The 16,957-nt window shown below is 32.6% G+C and overlaps 1 protein-coding gene and 1 long non-coding RNA gene across 2 annotated transcripts; one reads left to right on the top strand and one right to left on the bottom strand.

Moving 5' to 3' along the window:
* The first annotated feature begins 6,813 nt into the window (after positions 1-6,813).
* Positions 6,814-8,113, top strand: LOC123703904. Its single transcript, XR_006753068.1, has 3 exons — positions 6,814-6,869; positions 7,327-7,521; positions 7,969-8,113. It is a non-coding gene; the product is annotated as an uncharacterized LOC123703904 (long non-coding RNA).
* Positions 8,114-9,239: 1,126 nt separating this feature from the next.
* Positions 9,240-16,505, bottom strand: LOC123703898. The gene is made up of 5 exons (XM_045652093.1): positions 16,328-16,505; positions 16,149-16,221; positions 14,230-14,372; positions 11,504-11,580; positions 9,240-11,278 (listed from the first exon to the last, which is right to left on the bottom strand). Exons 1-5 carry the CDS (start codon positions 16,367-16,369, stop codon positions 10,636-10,638), a joined length of 978 nt encoding a protein of 325 aa, XP_045508049.1. The 5' UTR covers positions 16,370-16,505; the 3' UTR covers positions 9,240-10,635.
* Between the last annotated feature and the right edge of the window lie 452 nt (positions 16,506-16,957).

The raw sequence follows: 16,957 nt of genomic DNA, 5'->3' as shown, positions 1-16,957 counted from the left end.
CTATAAGGAGGACTATGCTCAGCAGTGGGTGTTTATCGGGTGAAATGATGATGACTGAAAACGAACACCACAGCTAGTAATAAATGCTTAATACAGTTATATCTCCAAAAAAGTTTTTTTCATTGTAATACAACTTCATAATAATAATTAAATAGTAAATGAAATTGTCACATTTGTTTACGTGTGCAGGAAACGTAACATCTATAACATTGAACCTTCTGTGTCGTTAGTCTATGCCAATTGCCATGGCAACTATTTGTTTATTTATATTTAATTGGTGAATTCTTGTGACTTTTGCTTACACCTGCGCGGAAGTGACAAACTATCTTTGTCTTTTTTGTTTATATCATTTTATTAGAGCCATCTCTCTTATACAGTCTGTCAATGTAATAAATTAAGTAAAATGAAACTTGTATTTGTGTGTGCCTGACACTGCATAGGAAGCATTTTTTTTGATATCTTGTGAGTATATAACGTATCTATACATAAAATATCATTGACTGTAGGTACTTTTTACTAGTATACATATATCGGTGAGAACCCTAAATCCTACCCACATCTAATAATTAATATTAGTTATAAACCACTTTGATTTGAATTCAGTAGATTTTGAGTGGGTATATAATGCCAAAAGGTATTAAATTAATTATTTACTATCATAGTGTAATCATGAGTGTTAAAAAAGTACACATCAAAGAATATACTACTCTCTACCGAGAGAAGAATGGTAACTCTATGGAAAAAAAAAGCAACCACGAACTATACACGTACGCACACTAGCGCCATTGCGGATTAGCAATACAAACTGAAGAAGGAGCGGGAATATTCGAATGATATTTTCATTTTATATATTTGGATTTTGGACAGTCAAGCATGTTTCCAGCATGAAAATAATTCGTAATTATATGGAGTTGAAACTGTTATTCTGAATATCCATATAATTAAGAATTCTTTTCATGCTGTAAACAAACCAAATAAAACAATATGAAATTTGATTAACTATTTTATTTATTTTTCAAAATTCTCATTTTCCTGCTTAGCGCCTTTTGTTTTTCCTCTTCGTCCATTTCTCTGTTCTTTAAAACGATAAATCTTTTTAAACATATATAAAAAGCACTTGTTTTTAAATGCTGTGTATTTATTTCAAGATGTTCTTTACAACCAGACAAAAAAGAAAAGTCTACAATATCTAGACCAGCAATAATATTTTTCTTAATATTTTCTTTCCAATCCTCGTTTTGTAAATATTGTTGTATTAAAGTGGCCATCGTTTCCACACATTGTATCATTTCTTTGCTAACGTAGTTTAAAGCGTTTATTGTGTCATATTCTTTAAAGCTTGTGAATACGTGTATGGTTTCAGTTGAATTTGACAAAAATGAATTCCGGCAATCTGGGCATTCATTATGTCGGAGTTTTTTGAATATGAAACCACACACGTATCCACAAGCTTGACCTTCCGGCGTTGCCTGTTCTACTGCTTCGACTGCATCAGCTAATGAAGCTTCAATATCACTGAAATTGTAAGGATTCTGGTCTGGCCCTTTTTCTTCAGTTGGCAAATTGGTTAAAAAGCTGGTCAAATTATCACACAACACAGCGGTGTCGTCCTCGCAGTTCCTTTTTAGCCCAGAATGGCGCAAATTTGACAAAATTGCAGTTTTTACTCCCGCTACAAATTGTTGTATTGTGGGATTTGTATTTGAGCCACAGTTATACCTGATACAGCCGAAACAGTTTTCCAATGGGTCTTGATTAAGACGACGCGTGGAAAGGCTTTTGATTTTTTTTGACTGCAAATTCTTCCATAGTCTTTCTATAGCATTTAATGTGTGGATCCAACCGTCTTGGGATGGAGGCTTGGACCTACTGCCTAGATATTTCATTCTCGAAATAAATTTTCGCATTTGATTAAATAAATCAATGTGAGGAGAACGTATGGTCATGTTTGTGGAGTATTTTTTTCCTCCTCGTAAATCTGGGCTGTCTGCATTCACGGCATCAAATATCTCGTCGAAATTTTTTGTAAAAGTTGCAGTCGCATGGGCTTCGGGTGGAAGTTCATCTGAAAAGAAAAAAAAATAGGTTCAGTATGTACAAGTTAGCTATTGCGTCATTAATTGCTATAGCTCAGAGGCTAACCAAAGCCATGGCAGGCGTGACGTTGATAACTCTATTTGTCAGATATTTTTTTTATTTTATACTAGCTTTCCACCCGCGGCATCGCCCGCGCAGTCAAAGAAAAACCCGCATAGTTCCCGTTTCCGTGGGATTTCCGGGATAAAACCTATCCTATGTATGTCCTTACTCGGGTATCAAAATGTCTCTATACAAAATTTCATGCAAATTGGTTCAGTAGTTAAGGCGTGATTGAGTAACAGACAGACAGACAGTTACTTTTGCATTTATAATATTTAGTAAGGATTAAGTAACAGAACAAATACATAATTATCCTGACTGAGATATAATATATTTTGGTCATAAGTTAATTTTTTTTGTATAAAAATATTAACATGTCATTTAATCAACATGTTCATTTATATTACTCGTATATTCCGGGTTATATGCTTAAACGCTTCCTAGGCCTTTAGCAAGGTTTAGACTAGCAATAAAACTTTGACTTCCGCAAGCTGTTACCACTGTAAACAGGTGTAGCATGCTAACTTCTGCAAGATACACAATTTAAATATTTTGGCATTGAGTCTGTGAATTGTAAAAATTTTTCAGCTTTCTCATTATAAAAACTTGTTTCTAATCATTTGGGTAAGCAATTTAAATGAAGGCACTTACTTGTTGCAATTTTCGCCAATATGCCAGCCGTAACAGAGTGGCTAAATATTTGCGCTGCCAGCTTCACCCGCATTTGTTCTTTAACATTTGGCTTTAAATGACGATCTGTTAAAGCAGGAGCAAAAACAAAATTTAGATTATTTTTGTCCAAATCATAAAATGATTCTATATGGCTCCATTTAACTATGCCTGTAACAAAAAAAAAATTAAATTCATATTACAAATGTATTGTTATACTGATTATATCAATCCTACTTAATATTATAAATGCAAAAGTTTGTGAGAATGTCTGTCTGTATGTTTGTTATTCTTTCACGTAAAAACTACTGGATGGATTGGGATGAAATTTGGTACACGGGTAGAGTGTAACCTGGAATAACTCATAGGGTACTTTTTATCCCAAAATTCACATGGGAAACTAATAATATAAAAACACATTCTCAAGGGAAAATAGGTAGAGTAGCAGTAGGGTAGTTGTAGGTGTAGGGTAGGGTAGTAGTAGGGTAAATGTAGGGAACCATGCGAACGAAGTCGCGGGCGGCCACTAGTCTTACATCTTACATAATATTATAAATGGGAAATTTTATATTGATGGATGGATGGATGGATGTATGTATGATTGTTACTCTTTCACGCAATAACGGCTGGATGGATTAGAATGATATTTGGCACACAGATAGATTATAACCTGGAATAACACATAGGCTACCTTTTATTACGAAATTCATAATCTTTCCCATGATAACGCTACAATCGAAATTTAGCTAGCCGTTAGTTTTATAAAATTAAGGGCCGATTTTTCAATGCTTGTATAAAACTTATCCGTCCAATAAAGTATAACACGATAATATTAAAATGTCACGTAAACTGTCAAATATGGGCAATTAGAATACGTTTTTAAAATGGTAGTTTTATACATTATTCGACAAATAAGTTTTATCCAAGCATTGAACAATCGGCCCTAAATAAATTTTCTTTCTATGAAGCACTTTTTTAGAGACCTTTACCTTTGACAGATTCATTATTGCCTTGAATGTCACTTGTGCACTCTATGTCGTGTTTCATCAATAGATTTCGTGTACACTTTAAAAGATGTGGAGGGTCCAAAACAGCAACAATTTCCCGTCCATTATGGTCAAAATAAGGGTCTCTTGTTGTTGCACCTAACGTTTTCAAAACTTTGATGTTTACTGTAGATAAGTCACATACAGTGGCGACCACATTCATATTAGAATTAAAACATTCTGTTAGTATCTGAAAGAAATAAAATGTCAGTATTTTATACACAGAAAAAAACTAATTTAAACAAAACATTTGTAAAATATATGTTACCTCTTTTAAAATCACAGTCATTCTGTCTGCATTTATGGTATTCGAAAAATAGAATGCAATGGGCTGCTTCCATTTTTTTCTTATGCCAGCCAACATAAAAACAAGGGCTTTACTGGCAATTTGGGAAATTCTTCCATGATTGCCATGGTCTTGGAATCCCAGTATTTTATCTTGACTTGCATCATAGCACAGATGTTTTCTAATTGACATTTCGTCAAACGATAATATACAAATATTATCGTCATCACTTTGCTTCTCACTCATTTTTTTTAAAGACGAAAATATATGTATATTGATGCCAGGTTTGAGTGGTACTCTATTTAGCAATTTATTTAAACTGCTTTGACTTGGTAAAGCAAACATTCTTCTTAAAAGTCTGTAGCAGGCAGGTGATTTTTTATAAATTACTAAAGCCATTATTTTTTGTTCAATTGTGTATCTTCTGCCTTTTGGTTTTTTCGGGCAATTTTTTAGTTGGCTCTGTAGTAATACCACAAAGGAATTACTAATATTTAAATTGCATAGCTTTTGCAAATTTTCATCATTTGAAATTTGTTTCACTATGTTAACCTTCTTATTTTTAATCTCTTTTCGGAGTCTTATTATTTCGTTTAACTTTCTTCTGCAAACATTGTACAACTTTTTTTCCCTAGGAGTCAATTCATTTTGCCTGGATACATTTATAGAATTAAGGATGCCGCAACGTTGTTTAGGTGATTTTCTTGGCAGCTCCTTGGCATGAGATGGTGTGTCCGTCGAGGTTATCATTTTTGATGGAGTTTTCTGAAATGAGTAAAAAAATACATACTATAAAAATGCAACATACCTTTAATATAATAAAAAATTTATCTTTTAAACTAAGTGTATTGTGTAGAAACAAACAATAATAATTGCAAATAAGTGCCAATAAAATTAAGATTATAAAATAGGGTTTAAAAGTTTGTTTGGTGACAATTATTATTGTTAAACTAATTTTTATTTATGTACTAAATGGTAGTGACTTAACATTCTATACATTCTCTAAAACTTAAATAACAGTTGGAAATCTATAATGATCTAATCATTTGATTTAATAAAAACATAAACCGCAGCACTAACAAACTTAAACAAAAACCATATTTACCAGCTCATTGAATGTGGATTTTAATGTTTTTGAAAGAATTATAGCTTCTTGTGTTGACGCCATAGCACTAGTAGAAGGCTCAATTGGAATATTTTCAACATTCTGTAAAAAATTTCAATACTAGTTAAATAATTCAAATTTTTAAAAATTTTATTTGATCTAAATCATTGACATTAAATTTTATTATTAGTAGTAGGTACCTGCTTGAATATATTTTCTTTTTCAGCCAAAAGTTCACCTAATTCTGCTGAAATAGGAACAGCAAACTTGCTCAGTTTTTGGTGCTTATTATCATAAAATTGAGTTGAATCAAAATGTCTCCCACATAAAACTTTGTTGGTAATATGTAGTACCAGTAAAGAAGGTTGTGTCCAATCTTCATTAGGCCAACAAAATTTGGCCCACGCTAAAGCCCTGAAAAAGGATGCAAATTCAATTAGTAAGTGACACATAGCCACTGATTAAAAAGCAGTAACATTAACAACCCCCAAAAAAAAAAAATTCTGCAACTGAAACAAAGAGGTGAGATCTATAAGTACGCACTTCTGTTGCCTAAATAGACAATATTGTTTCAATGGTTATGTTTAGTTATTGCATTTTTATTATATTTGTTATGATGACATTAAATATAAATGAGTTTCAATCCGAGTATTGAATTTTTCTTGCAGCTTTTGAACTCAAATATAAAAATTAAGTATGTTACACTTACTTTGTAATGTTATTTTTTCCTGGATTAGGAAACCGATGATAAGACACAGTCATATCTTCACTACGTGTTCGACCACACTTAGCACATTTTCGGTAGTCGTTCGTAGACATTTTACAAAGCTAAATCGTCCACACTGGTTTAAACGTCCTTTCGTAAAGATATAGCGTTTTTAGCACACGGCAAACACGAAAATCAACAAAGTTATATAAAAAAAGAAATCGTCCTGTCGATATATTTATCACAATGTTCTAAACGTCCTTTCGTGAAATTTCATAAATGAAATCATATAGTAAACACGGAAAACACTTTAACACCCTTTTCCAGTTTATTACTTAGAATATCACTATGAATAATTATTCCTTGCTATGAATTATGATGTGGTGAGAGAAGCAAACAATATCGATCGCAAACATCACAAAATGGCGGACCTTTATTTGAGCGCTAGCGCTGACAATGACAAGTGACAGTACGTTTAGTCCGTCCAATGACTAAGGAATCCTATGGACAGGGCATAATGTTCTATACAAACAACTGATTATACAAATATCATGCATTTCGATACCGAAATAATAAAACGAATACTGTCTCTTTCTAACTAATGAATATTCTGCTAAGTGAAAATATATGACTATACGTCAGTCAGTGCTAATTCTATACCGTTTGACATTTGAAGTTAGCTCAAATACCTACTGTGGCCGGGCGCCATTTTATGTTCTCGTTATTATGATGTACATGCTCTGTCATTGCTCCGTAGTAAACATTGAAAAATATTGAATATTTTTGTGATTGTGACAAACATTTGTGTCTAAAACATATAGAGTGGTCAAGGACAAATAGTGGCATAATACCAAAGCGCAGTATTGTGGGATGTGGCTCCGGAAAGAATGAAAACTAGAAAAGTTTGTCTTTGCACCGGTATGTATACGTTTTGACTGAAATATTAGTAATTACTTTGCTGATTTACTTATTTTCATGTATATTGAATTGAGGAGTATTCACAGACTATGTTCAGTGTAAAATTGTTACCAAATATAGCTTTATTTTGTATATTTTCGTTCTAGTAAAATAATGAATTTGGGTGCTAGTGATGACTTATAATATCGACATCAGCAAAATGTTCGATGAAGACGTGCGTCTCCCAAGGCTGTGTCATTAATCTTAAGAATAGTTGCTTTGGTGAATACACTTCCAAAATAACAAATTAATTTTGCCAAGAGCAGCAGAAGGAAAAATAAAACACTTAAATTTACCTAATATGAATTTTAACTTAAGTAAGATTAATTGCTTTTATAGTAGGTACTTTAAAAATGTATTTATAAATAAGTCAAGTCAGGACTAAAATTATAATAACCTAAAAATTCATTTTTTGAAGGTTACCAAGAAGTGAAAATAGAAAAGGAGAATGGTTAGAAGCAATTGAAACTGAAAATATCAAGCCAAATGTAAAGGATATAATATCGTAGTATGTTCCCTACATTTCCCCGAAAGTGCTTTCAATAGAACAATGGATGTGATTAGTCTGCACGATGATACTATACCAGTATGTCTGCCGCTGCATTCACACAGGGTGAGGTTTTTATCTGTAGACACGTGATGTCTTCCAATTTACTTTTGGTCTTTTTATTTAGATTTAGGGCTGTCATTTATAATCTAACGTTTCTCCTATTTTGAAGGAGGCCTGTGAACAAACTGAGATGGTTTTATATGATTTTTTGAGTACAAACTTGGGTGGTATTTGGTTGTTGAAATGTTATTGACTGAGGGAAAGTGCAATTTACTTTAAATACATGGGGTGTTTTAAGTTATTTTTCTATTCTTTATAAATTTATATTTATAAAGCATTTCAATGCCATAAAACCAAAAATATAAAATCAAGTTCCGCTATTGTAAGCCCTAATGTTGATATTAATTTCAAACCATCAGCATTGCCCTTTTAATTAAAATGTATTGCATTTTAGTTTAAATGTAAAGTGAACAATGCTAGTTAATGTAAACTGTGACATTTCATTTCCAGGTACCAGTTGAGCCTCAAATCCCGAACTCAAAAATGAACAGAGTGTATCCGAGTGCATTCCAGGCTGCACAAAATAGTTTAGCTCTATAATTTTCTCTATTATTATATATTATTGTTTTTTTTTTGTCTATTATTTATAAATAAATAAATACAATTACTGTATATTGTGTTGTTCATCGTAATAAAATACTATTATATACCTATATTAGTATATATTATGTTGTTTCATTATATTACATTCCTCAAAACTGAAATTACCAAATTGTAAGTATACCGTAATCCTTATATCGAAGTCAAAATTGAACTGGATTTATCAAATTATACAGGGTTAGCTATCTTGTCCTGCGAGGTTGCTGGTGTTTTACAAGTAACCCTGTATAGGTGTTACCGTCACGAGCAGCCATCGTCATACTTAATTTTATTAATTGGCATTGTCATTTTTTCCATTTGTAATTTTACTTCTATGTTTTGTACAATAAAGTTAAAATATTAAATAAAAAAGAGTGTGTGTTTATGTACACGCGTTAGAAGTTACGCGCCAAAAGAAGTATAACTTCAAAAAAAATATATTAATATTATTTTTATATCGATAAACATAATAATGTTTATCGATATATTCTCGGCACTAAACACCGCCATGTTTTGTTACAAGCAATATGGCGCCGGCCACACTTTTTTTGTAGGTATGTCACTTCCATGTGATTCCTTATTCATTGAGTCCGTCGGTGTGGCAATTTAAATAAATAAAAGTGTCAGAATATTTTATGCTGGTATATATTAGCAACTCACACGGGAAAATTTATGTATGTGTGCAAGATCAAAATCTCGTGGTACAAAGATACTAGACACTGGTACACATTATTTTGATTTTAGGCGAAAGGAAACGTATTTATGTAGGCTCGACAGAAATAATATAAATGTAGTTACTATGTCGATGATGTAGGTACGGAATTATTCGTAGTTCATGCCCTTACTTTAGCGAACAGCATTGCCACTACACCGGCTCACACCCGCGATCTAATTATTATTATCGACAGACGACATCCTACTTACTCGAGAATAATAAGGCATGTTTATAATTAATATTCTCGATCGGTTATTCGTTATAGGACAAAGTGGCGCCATCTTATCTCACACACAAACATGGTACGCTTTCTCCTACATGAGCGTAGTAGGTTATTAGAACGCATTTGATTCAAATTTCATGTACATCTTGCCGCAATGGTGTGACATAAGTATTTCGATAAGGGGTTATTAAATAAAATAAAAACATTGTTAAATATTTTATTTTTCTAGTCAGACTTCTCAAAACTTTCCCATGTAATATCCAATCATGCCATCCATTTGTACATTTACAAGTTACTATACATAATTCTGTACATACACAAAAATAACAGCAGAGAATCACAAAACAATAATGTTTAAATTACAAAGTTTGGTACATAATAGTAATTTTCCAAAATTGCTACATAGTTCAACGATCGATTTTTTTATTATTTTTTAAATTGACATGAAAAAAATCTCACCAAAAATTACTTCATAATTTCTTTAATTTCAAATCAATGAGAGAGAACACAAACAATTTTGATAACAATCCGTGTTAATATATAACAAATGGGTTATTAAGCTATTAGCCAGTGGCTGATACGAAAGAAAACCTCTTTATTAAACATACAATAAGTATTTATATACCATGCTTTGGATAACAATCGAATAAATAACAACGTTTCGATTATGATTTTTGCGGGTTGAGGTATGAACCGCGGGGGACATTTATCCGCGGGAACCAATCACAACTCCAAACAATGACAAGCATTATAAAATATTCAAAGCCTGTTAGAATATCTTCTATGTAACTTATCTGTCAGTTAAAATAAAAATATTTGAAAATGTACATCAAAGTGAAAAATAGGTTAGAATCAGCGATTTTATCAACAAGTGGTAAAACTGTCCTATTTAAAACTGACAGCTGATTTTTAATCTTCTATTATCTTAAAAATACAGCCGCCATTGCCCCTTTGTTTTGAATATTTAAGACGCCCGTGTTTATCTTTTAATTAATTCTTTACGTACGTATGTTATTTTAATAATTAAAAATAACGTTAATATACAGTACTCCGCAATTTTTTAAAGTCTCATGACTACTCTACATGTCAAACACACAAATCAGAATATTTTAAATCTCACACAAGTCCATGCATGCACGTTTATATCTATACTTTATTATACAATGTCTGACAACTTAACATAATATACCTATATGGTAAACAATTTAAACTTACTATATATGTTATTTAAAACTTTAATAATTATATTTCACAGATAATAAAACAAGGAATATGTGAAATAAGTTAGGCTGACTGAAAACATAAAACTTATGTATTTCTCTGTCATTTATCTTGTAAATATGCATGTTTTAACCTATGTCAAAAATGTTGTTGAAATGTTTCTACTGAAATTTGTTTGATAACAAGTTATTTTTCAATATGGAAGTTAAATTAAGTCATGTAAAATACATTGCATTACAGTATGTTCTCATGTTAGAGAAAGATAAGATGGTTTGGAAAATTTTCAGTTTCATCCCTAAGAGAAAACCTTTTTCTGTGTTTAAATAACATATACCGGGAGCACATCACAAAACATAGCACAAAAAACAACAAAAACACATCAGGTATCGTAATCCTCGTCAATCTGTAAATCAGAGTTAATGTTGTCCAAACTGACGGGTTTTGGTATTGGTATTTCCACTTTTTTCACTTTCGGCTTGGAATTTTGCCGTTGCACTTTCTTCACTGATTTCGCACTGACCACATTAGCAATTGCCGTATCTAACACTTTGATTTCTGGCTTCTTTAGGTTCTTGGAGAAATCTATATTTAGCAGCGGAGTGACAGGGGTCACGGGTGTTTTTGGGGGTATAGTTTGTCTTACATCTACAAAGAACGTTGGATCTTGCTTTGGCACAGAAGCTTCTAGTGGTTTATCCACAGGAGTTAGAGTCGCGTAGCTAGACGTCGACGGCTGAGGGCTTGCATACGTCGGATTGACTTTTATCACACTCCTATGTTGTACTTCCTCAGTGACTAGCGTTTCTTGGTAAAAGTTAGCCGTCACGATTGGTTTCACGTCGTTCTTCTTTGTTAAATCTATGGCCTCTGTCGGTTGGTCTATGGTTTTGTCGAGTTGCACTGCTATAGCTAGCGGGGCGGTGTCTATGGGCGGTATGATTTGCTGCACTTTTATGTCCGAACTACTCGAGCTGTTCGAGTCTTCTCTGACTACCCTCCTTGGCATTGATGCGTCAGAATATCTGAAATAGTCAAATAACAATTTCATCATAATAATATGTATAAGCAAGAATTAATTCTTGTTCGTTTTGTTATTTGTCATCTACCTACATAATTAATGTGATAGTGTTCCTAAAAATAAAAATACAAATGTAATTGACGTCAAAGCTTCTGTTTTGTACCATTTTTTCTTTAAATAGGTACCTAGTTTAAATGTATGACAAATAAACAAGTAGCGGCAATATTACCTTGAGGAATTTGGTGAGCTCTCTCCACTCTGTAATTCCTTCTCCTCTGCTGCAGTCACATCTGGTACATTTTTTACCTGAAATTTATTAATAAAAGTATTAAAACATTATTACAAACACTATTTATAGTAATTACCTATCCTATTTAAATTATTTATTGCCTTAACATATAAAAATTAAGACACATAGAATTATCTACGTAAAAGAACGAAAATTTTGCGCCTGCGCATGAAAAAAGCGCGGGAGATTAATTTGTTACTTGTATTGCTATGGTAATTGGTAACGCTGCACTCTTCGCCAATCATCTTCCAAAAAAAGGCTTTTCGGTAGAAAAACATAAAAGAATTAGGTAGGTATATCAATTTCTGAATATTTTTCTGGAAAGTTGTATTTTTAATAAATATTTTTTTAATCCTTTCACGGATAGAAAGTAACATTATGCATGATATATATTTTTTCACGCACAACGCGTTGTCTGTTTATTGCCTACAACTTCCTTTTAATGATACATTTGCATATCAATATGAATAAAATTTTGAGGTCGCGTGATATTGGTAGATTTTAATTTATGCGCCTATTAAAATTATGCTTTGTTTTAATGATTATAATGTAAGGTTCGGGGCATTTCTGAATTATTCATTGTACAAAATTGTGAAAAAATTGAAATGAGCTTATTTTAAAGATACATTAATAGGTAGTTACATAAATTATTTTTTATTTTGTTTTATCTTAATATATATAAATCTCGTGTCACAATGCTTGTCCTCAATGGACTCCTAAACCACTTAACCCGGCGTCATTGTGGCTACTAAACAGAACTTGGCCGTTGTGGCCGGGTAAATTTTACCCATGTACATTATTGTGCACTGAATCAAACTTATGTCATTATTAGTTTTCTATAATAGGGAAATAGGTAGTTAAATACGTTATTAATAAAAATCAAACATTTATTTATCATAAAATGAGCATATTACTCATCAAATTAAATCTTTCTATCCTGCGATAATTTTTTTAGAACATAACATAAAACGTTTATTCGAAAACATAACATAATAGACATTTAGAGACAAAACATAAAATTTTCTTTAGAACATAAACATGAAATCATTAACTATATAAAACAAAGCTTATTTACTAATAATATACTTGTTCGCTATCGAGATCAACGCAGCGTTTTCTGACCCTGTGCGGACGTTGGTCCGAGGTGGTTGCGAAGACCATTTGGTGGAATTGTCTTTACCAATATAAAACTGCTGGTTACTTGTTGAAACAATTACTTCTTGCTCATCATCGCTGCATTCCTGTTCCGTATCACTGCCTTGACTTCGCTCTGAAATATGGTCGATTTCACCCTCGTTGTCTGAACTGCACTGTTCATTTTCACTGGCGTCAGCTAGTTCAAACAAGGCTAGCAATCGACGTTGTTCGCTTTCGTAAGACATGGTTCATAAAACTTTGAACAACGATATGCAATTTATCAATAAACAATAAAAAATAACAAACACGCTGCCTTTATAAACGTTACGTGGCCATTGTGGCCGGGTATAACTTACCCGCGCGCTCTTTACACATGTCTACACTACGACGTAGCCGCAGGTAACACAAAATAGGGAAGAGAATACGCGAACAAAGGTCAACGTCCGCAGCTACTGTAACGGACAAAAGACGTGCGCATTTTGTTTTACAATTATGACAGTTTTAAAATGCGTCGGGTGTTAGATACCCGGCAACAATGACGCCGGGTTAACCGATTATAATAAAATTCGCACACCATGTGCAGTTCGATCTAACTTGAGAGATAGGATAGTTGAAACATGTAGGTACCACGGGCGAAGCCGGGGCGGACCACTAGTTTTTTATAAAGACCAGTACAATATTAATTAACAGTATTATATGTGGATGAACCAGTTTCGTGTCAAAATTAAAAAAAAAAACTATGTTTAAATAATAATTAGTAAAGCATTGTATTATTAGTTAGGTAGAAGTTTTATTAGTTAAGTAGTCTTGTTTTAGAATTTCAGAAAAGGTCCATGTCCGTTTTGTCACATTATCTACTGTATGATAAGCGAAGTTGCAAGCACGAAACATCTTATCAGCTTACTCAGCCTGCTTTTACTTACTATGTAGCTGCGCTGGTAATAGTCAAATACAAATATGGGATAGGTCAGCTTTTCAGAATTTTTTAGTCAAGAGACTGGGCTACCTTTATTTAAATATGTACTTTCATAAAAAATATAGAATAACTATTTGAATTACAAAAAAATAAAATTATGTTACCTTTCCGTAAGAAAAAAAAGAAGTAATAGTTGAAATTCACTCCGTATAGGTATGATATTTTATAACATTAATTTGTTATTTATTTATTTATGGTTTATTGCTCTAAAAATAAAACAATTAAACATAACCAATTTGATTTTTTTTTAAGTTGGTATACGGTAGTTTATGACTATAATCTATAGCCCTTAATTCCAGCTATTTTTATTTTCTCCTAACCGCAAAGAAAAAAGCAGGGGAATGATAACGTTATATGGAATTCGGGTTTACAAGGCCTAGTTGTTAACCACTGTCGCCGAAAATGAACGCCACTAATCCCAACGGTGGCCCGTTGGGCTTAGTGGGTATGGCTTCCTGCGAACCCCCCCTCGTGCAGTAAAACTGTAGAGGGGGATGCGTAAAGACATTTCCCAAAGACAAAAAAGGTACATGTTAAATACAGGAAAACTCACCAGATCCCTCAAAAAGTCGAACCTCGACTCAGCCAGTATACACTGCTTGACGTGCGACGGGCTGAGCGTCTTCGCGTTCCTTTGCATCGTCACCTGCATGGCCTTGCTGAGAAGCGACTCGACGAAGAGCTCTAATGTACGAGGTGTTGGTTTGAATTACTGAGTTAAGGATTTAGTGCAGATTTAAAGCTGTAAATCAATGCTAATACTGGTGTAAACCAACACAAAATTTGTACATGTTGTTAAAAACTGCTTAAGATGTTTGAAAATGTTTTTTGAATGTTATTTCTGAATGATTAAGGGAAATCTGTTGCCGTTAACATGTTATTTTTATTTTTTTTGTTGAAGTGAAACTTCTTTATCGGGTTTGGAAAAAATTTAATGTAACATTTTTTTGTTACGCGTGACATTTTTCCGTTACACGCGCTCTTTTTCAATATCCCTACCGCGCGTGATTCTACGTATTTCTGTAAAGTTGCATATAGTTAGTAAATTATTTTTTGAAAAATAAGGTCAAAAAGAAGTTTTACTTCTTACGTGTGTACACTAGTACACGCACACATTTTTTCGAACTTGCACCTTGCTGTTGTATACAATGCAATTAAAGTATTTCTAAATAATCAATTAACATCACGCGGGAATGGGTGGACCGATTTCGATAATTTTTTTATTATTATATTCCTTGAAGTACGAGGATGGTTCTTATGTAGAGAAATCGTAAATTCTTCATTTATTCATTCAAATACTTTTTCTTTACATATTTATTCTTGTTTAAATCCGAAAGTTATGTTTCAGCGAGCATTCTAATACAATAATGTTGTTATCTTCTGACTCACGGCAAAATGTTGATGCTTTGTACTTATATTTTGAATATGAATTAAAATTATCTATATCATCATCATCATCATCAGCCCATATACGTTCCCACTGCTGGGACACGGGCCTCCTATGAGGGTACAGGCCATAATCCACCGCGCTGGCCAAGTGCGTGTTGGCGGATGACACATGTCGTCGAACTTTTTAATTCTTCGACATGTCGGTTTCCTCACGATGTTTTCCTTCACCGTTCGAGCAGTGGTGATGTTACAACATGCGCAGATATATTGAAAAATCAATTTAATTCCTGCGCGCTCGCCTGGTCTCGAACCCCGGACTTATCGATTCGAAGTCCGAGGTCTCACCACTGAGCCACCACTGCTCTATTATATAATTATCTACATTTTTAACATTTTATTTAACTTCAATGATCCCAATGTTCAATATTAAGAGAAACAGAGGAAATGTAAAATTGACTAGATAAGTAATTCTAATAAGAAATGAAATAATTTTTCTATAATCAACATATTGTGTATAAGATAGCTAATAATATCTGCTAAGTTAAATTTCAGAAAATTAAACATTTCAGTTAAAAAATACATTTTACACAGCAATGCACGCTTTTTTTATTGTATTGTAAAAGCCTTGATTTTGAAGTAACACAGGTATTACGAATATTCTTTAAATTTTAATTATACACAATATACTTTTAATAAAAATAACAAAATACAGTGTTCTTAATTGAAGGTTTGATTAAATATTAAATTGTGACAGCAAAAGAGTTATTAATAAATGTGATAAGCACTATGCTTAATATCAGTTAATTAAACCAATATAAATTGGGTCAGTATAAACCTATTGGTATCTCAGAATGTTATTACATAAAACACAGGTCAGTATTATTGTATATTTTTAAATCTTTGACTGTGTTTAAGATAAAATGACATCACAATTACAATGTAAATATAGCATAGAATATAGGAATAGCACAAACGTTTTCAAAATTGATCATGTTATAAAAATAACATCAACTGTCTATTGCAAAACCAAAATATGTTGTTATTGTTAATTGTAAAAATATGAGTTTTAGGTAAAAAGGATATAGATTATGATAGGCACAGCCTGGGCAACCTTCCCCACTTCTTCATCAGTCTGCATAATCTTCTTTATTCGCCCCTACAAGCAAACAATGTCATGATATCACCAATCTCACGAAAATATCGACAAAAACAATCGACTATTTTGACCATTTAGGGCGGTTTTTAGACGTTTTTCGACTTACTGCTGGGAACCTGGCATTGTATTTTCTCTTCTTTGAAGGCATGGTGGTAATCCGTTCACTTTTGCACTATTTAAACTTAAATTAAAGCTCTCTTCGCCATTCCACTGTGATACATCTCGCGCATTTTTAAGGTTATAAAAGAGAGACGTTCGCAGCCTACTTCATTTATATACCAATCTGACAGATTTTCCACCTCTATCATGGACAACACTGCAAATTTCAATACACGCATAATTTCATATGTAATCAACTTAAGAATTTAATAAAAATGTGTGCACATCTTGGTGCACATAATCATTTTAAAACAACATATTCTTAAAAATTATAGCTATAAATTTATAAAAATAAGAAAAGTCAAATTTATGTTAGATGACCGAAAAAGTTCACTGATATTAAAAATTTGGACATAACACGTTGTTAAAATTAAAAGGACCACAACGTGAAATTTTTGTTGTGGGTTTAATGAAAACGCTACCAATGCGTTGTGGCAATGAACACAGAGCAATGAAGAACTAATCAAACTATGTTGGCCACATCATGAAATGCAATCATTTCACGAAATAATGGATGTTGCTGTGATTTGTTTTGCTAATAATATGTTTAATTGTATAAATTTGTAATTATTGTTTG

The sequence above is a fragment of the Colias croceus genome, chromosome 27, assembly GCF_905220415.1.
Source record: "Colias croceus chromosome 27, ilColCroc2.1".
In the NCBI taxonomy this organism is placed as follows: domain Eukaryota; kingdom Metazoa; phylum Arthropoda; class Insecta; order Lepidoptera; family Pieridae; genus Colias; species Colias croceus.
This window is presented reverse-complemented; position numbering and strand designations above follow the sequence as displayed.

Bases quoted from the DNA above. Each gene is read 5' to 3' on its own strand.
- LOC123703898 (XM_045652093.1), bottom strand. From the start codon at position 16,369: ATGCCTTCAAAGAAGAGAAAATACAATGCCAGGTTCCCAGCA. The intron at 11,581-14,229 runs GTGAGTTTTCCT...AATAAATTTCAG, and splicing joins TCGACTTTTTGAGGGATCTG to GTAAAAAATGTACCAGATGT. The intron at 11,279-11,503 runs GTAATATTGCCG...TGACTATTTCAG, and splicing joins AGCTCACCAAATTCCTCAAG to ATATTCTGACGCATCAATGC.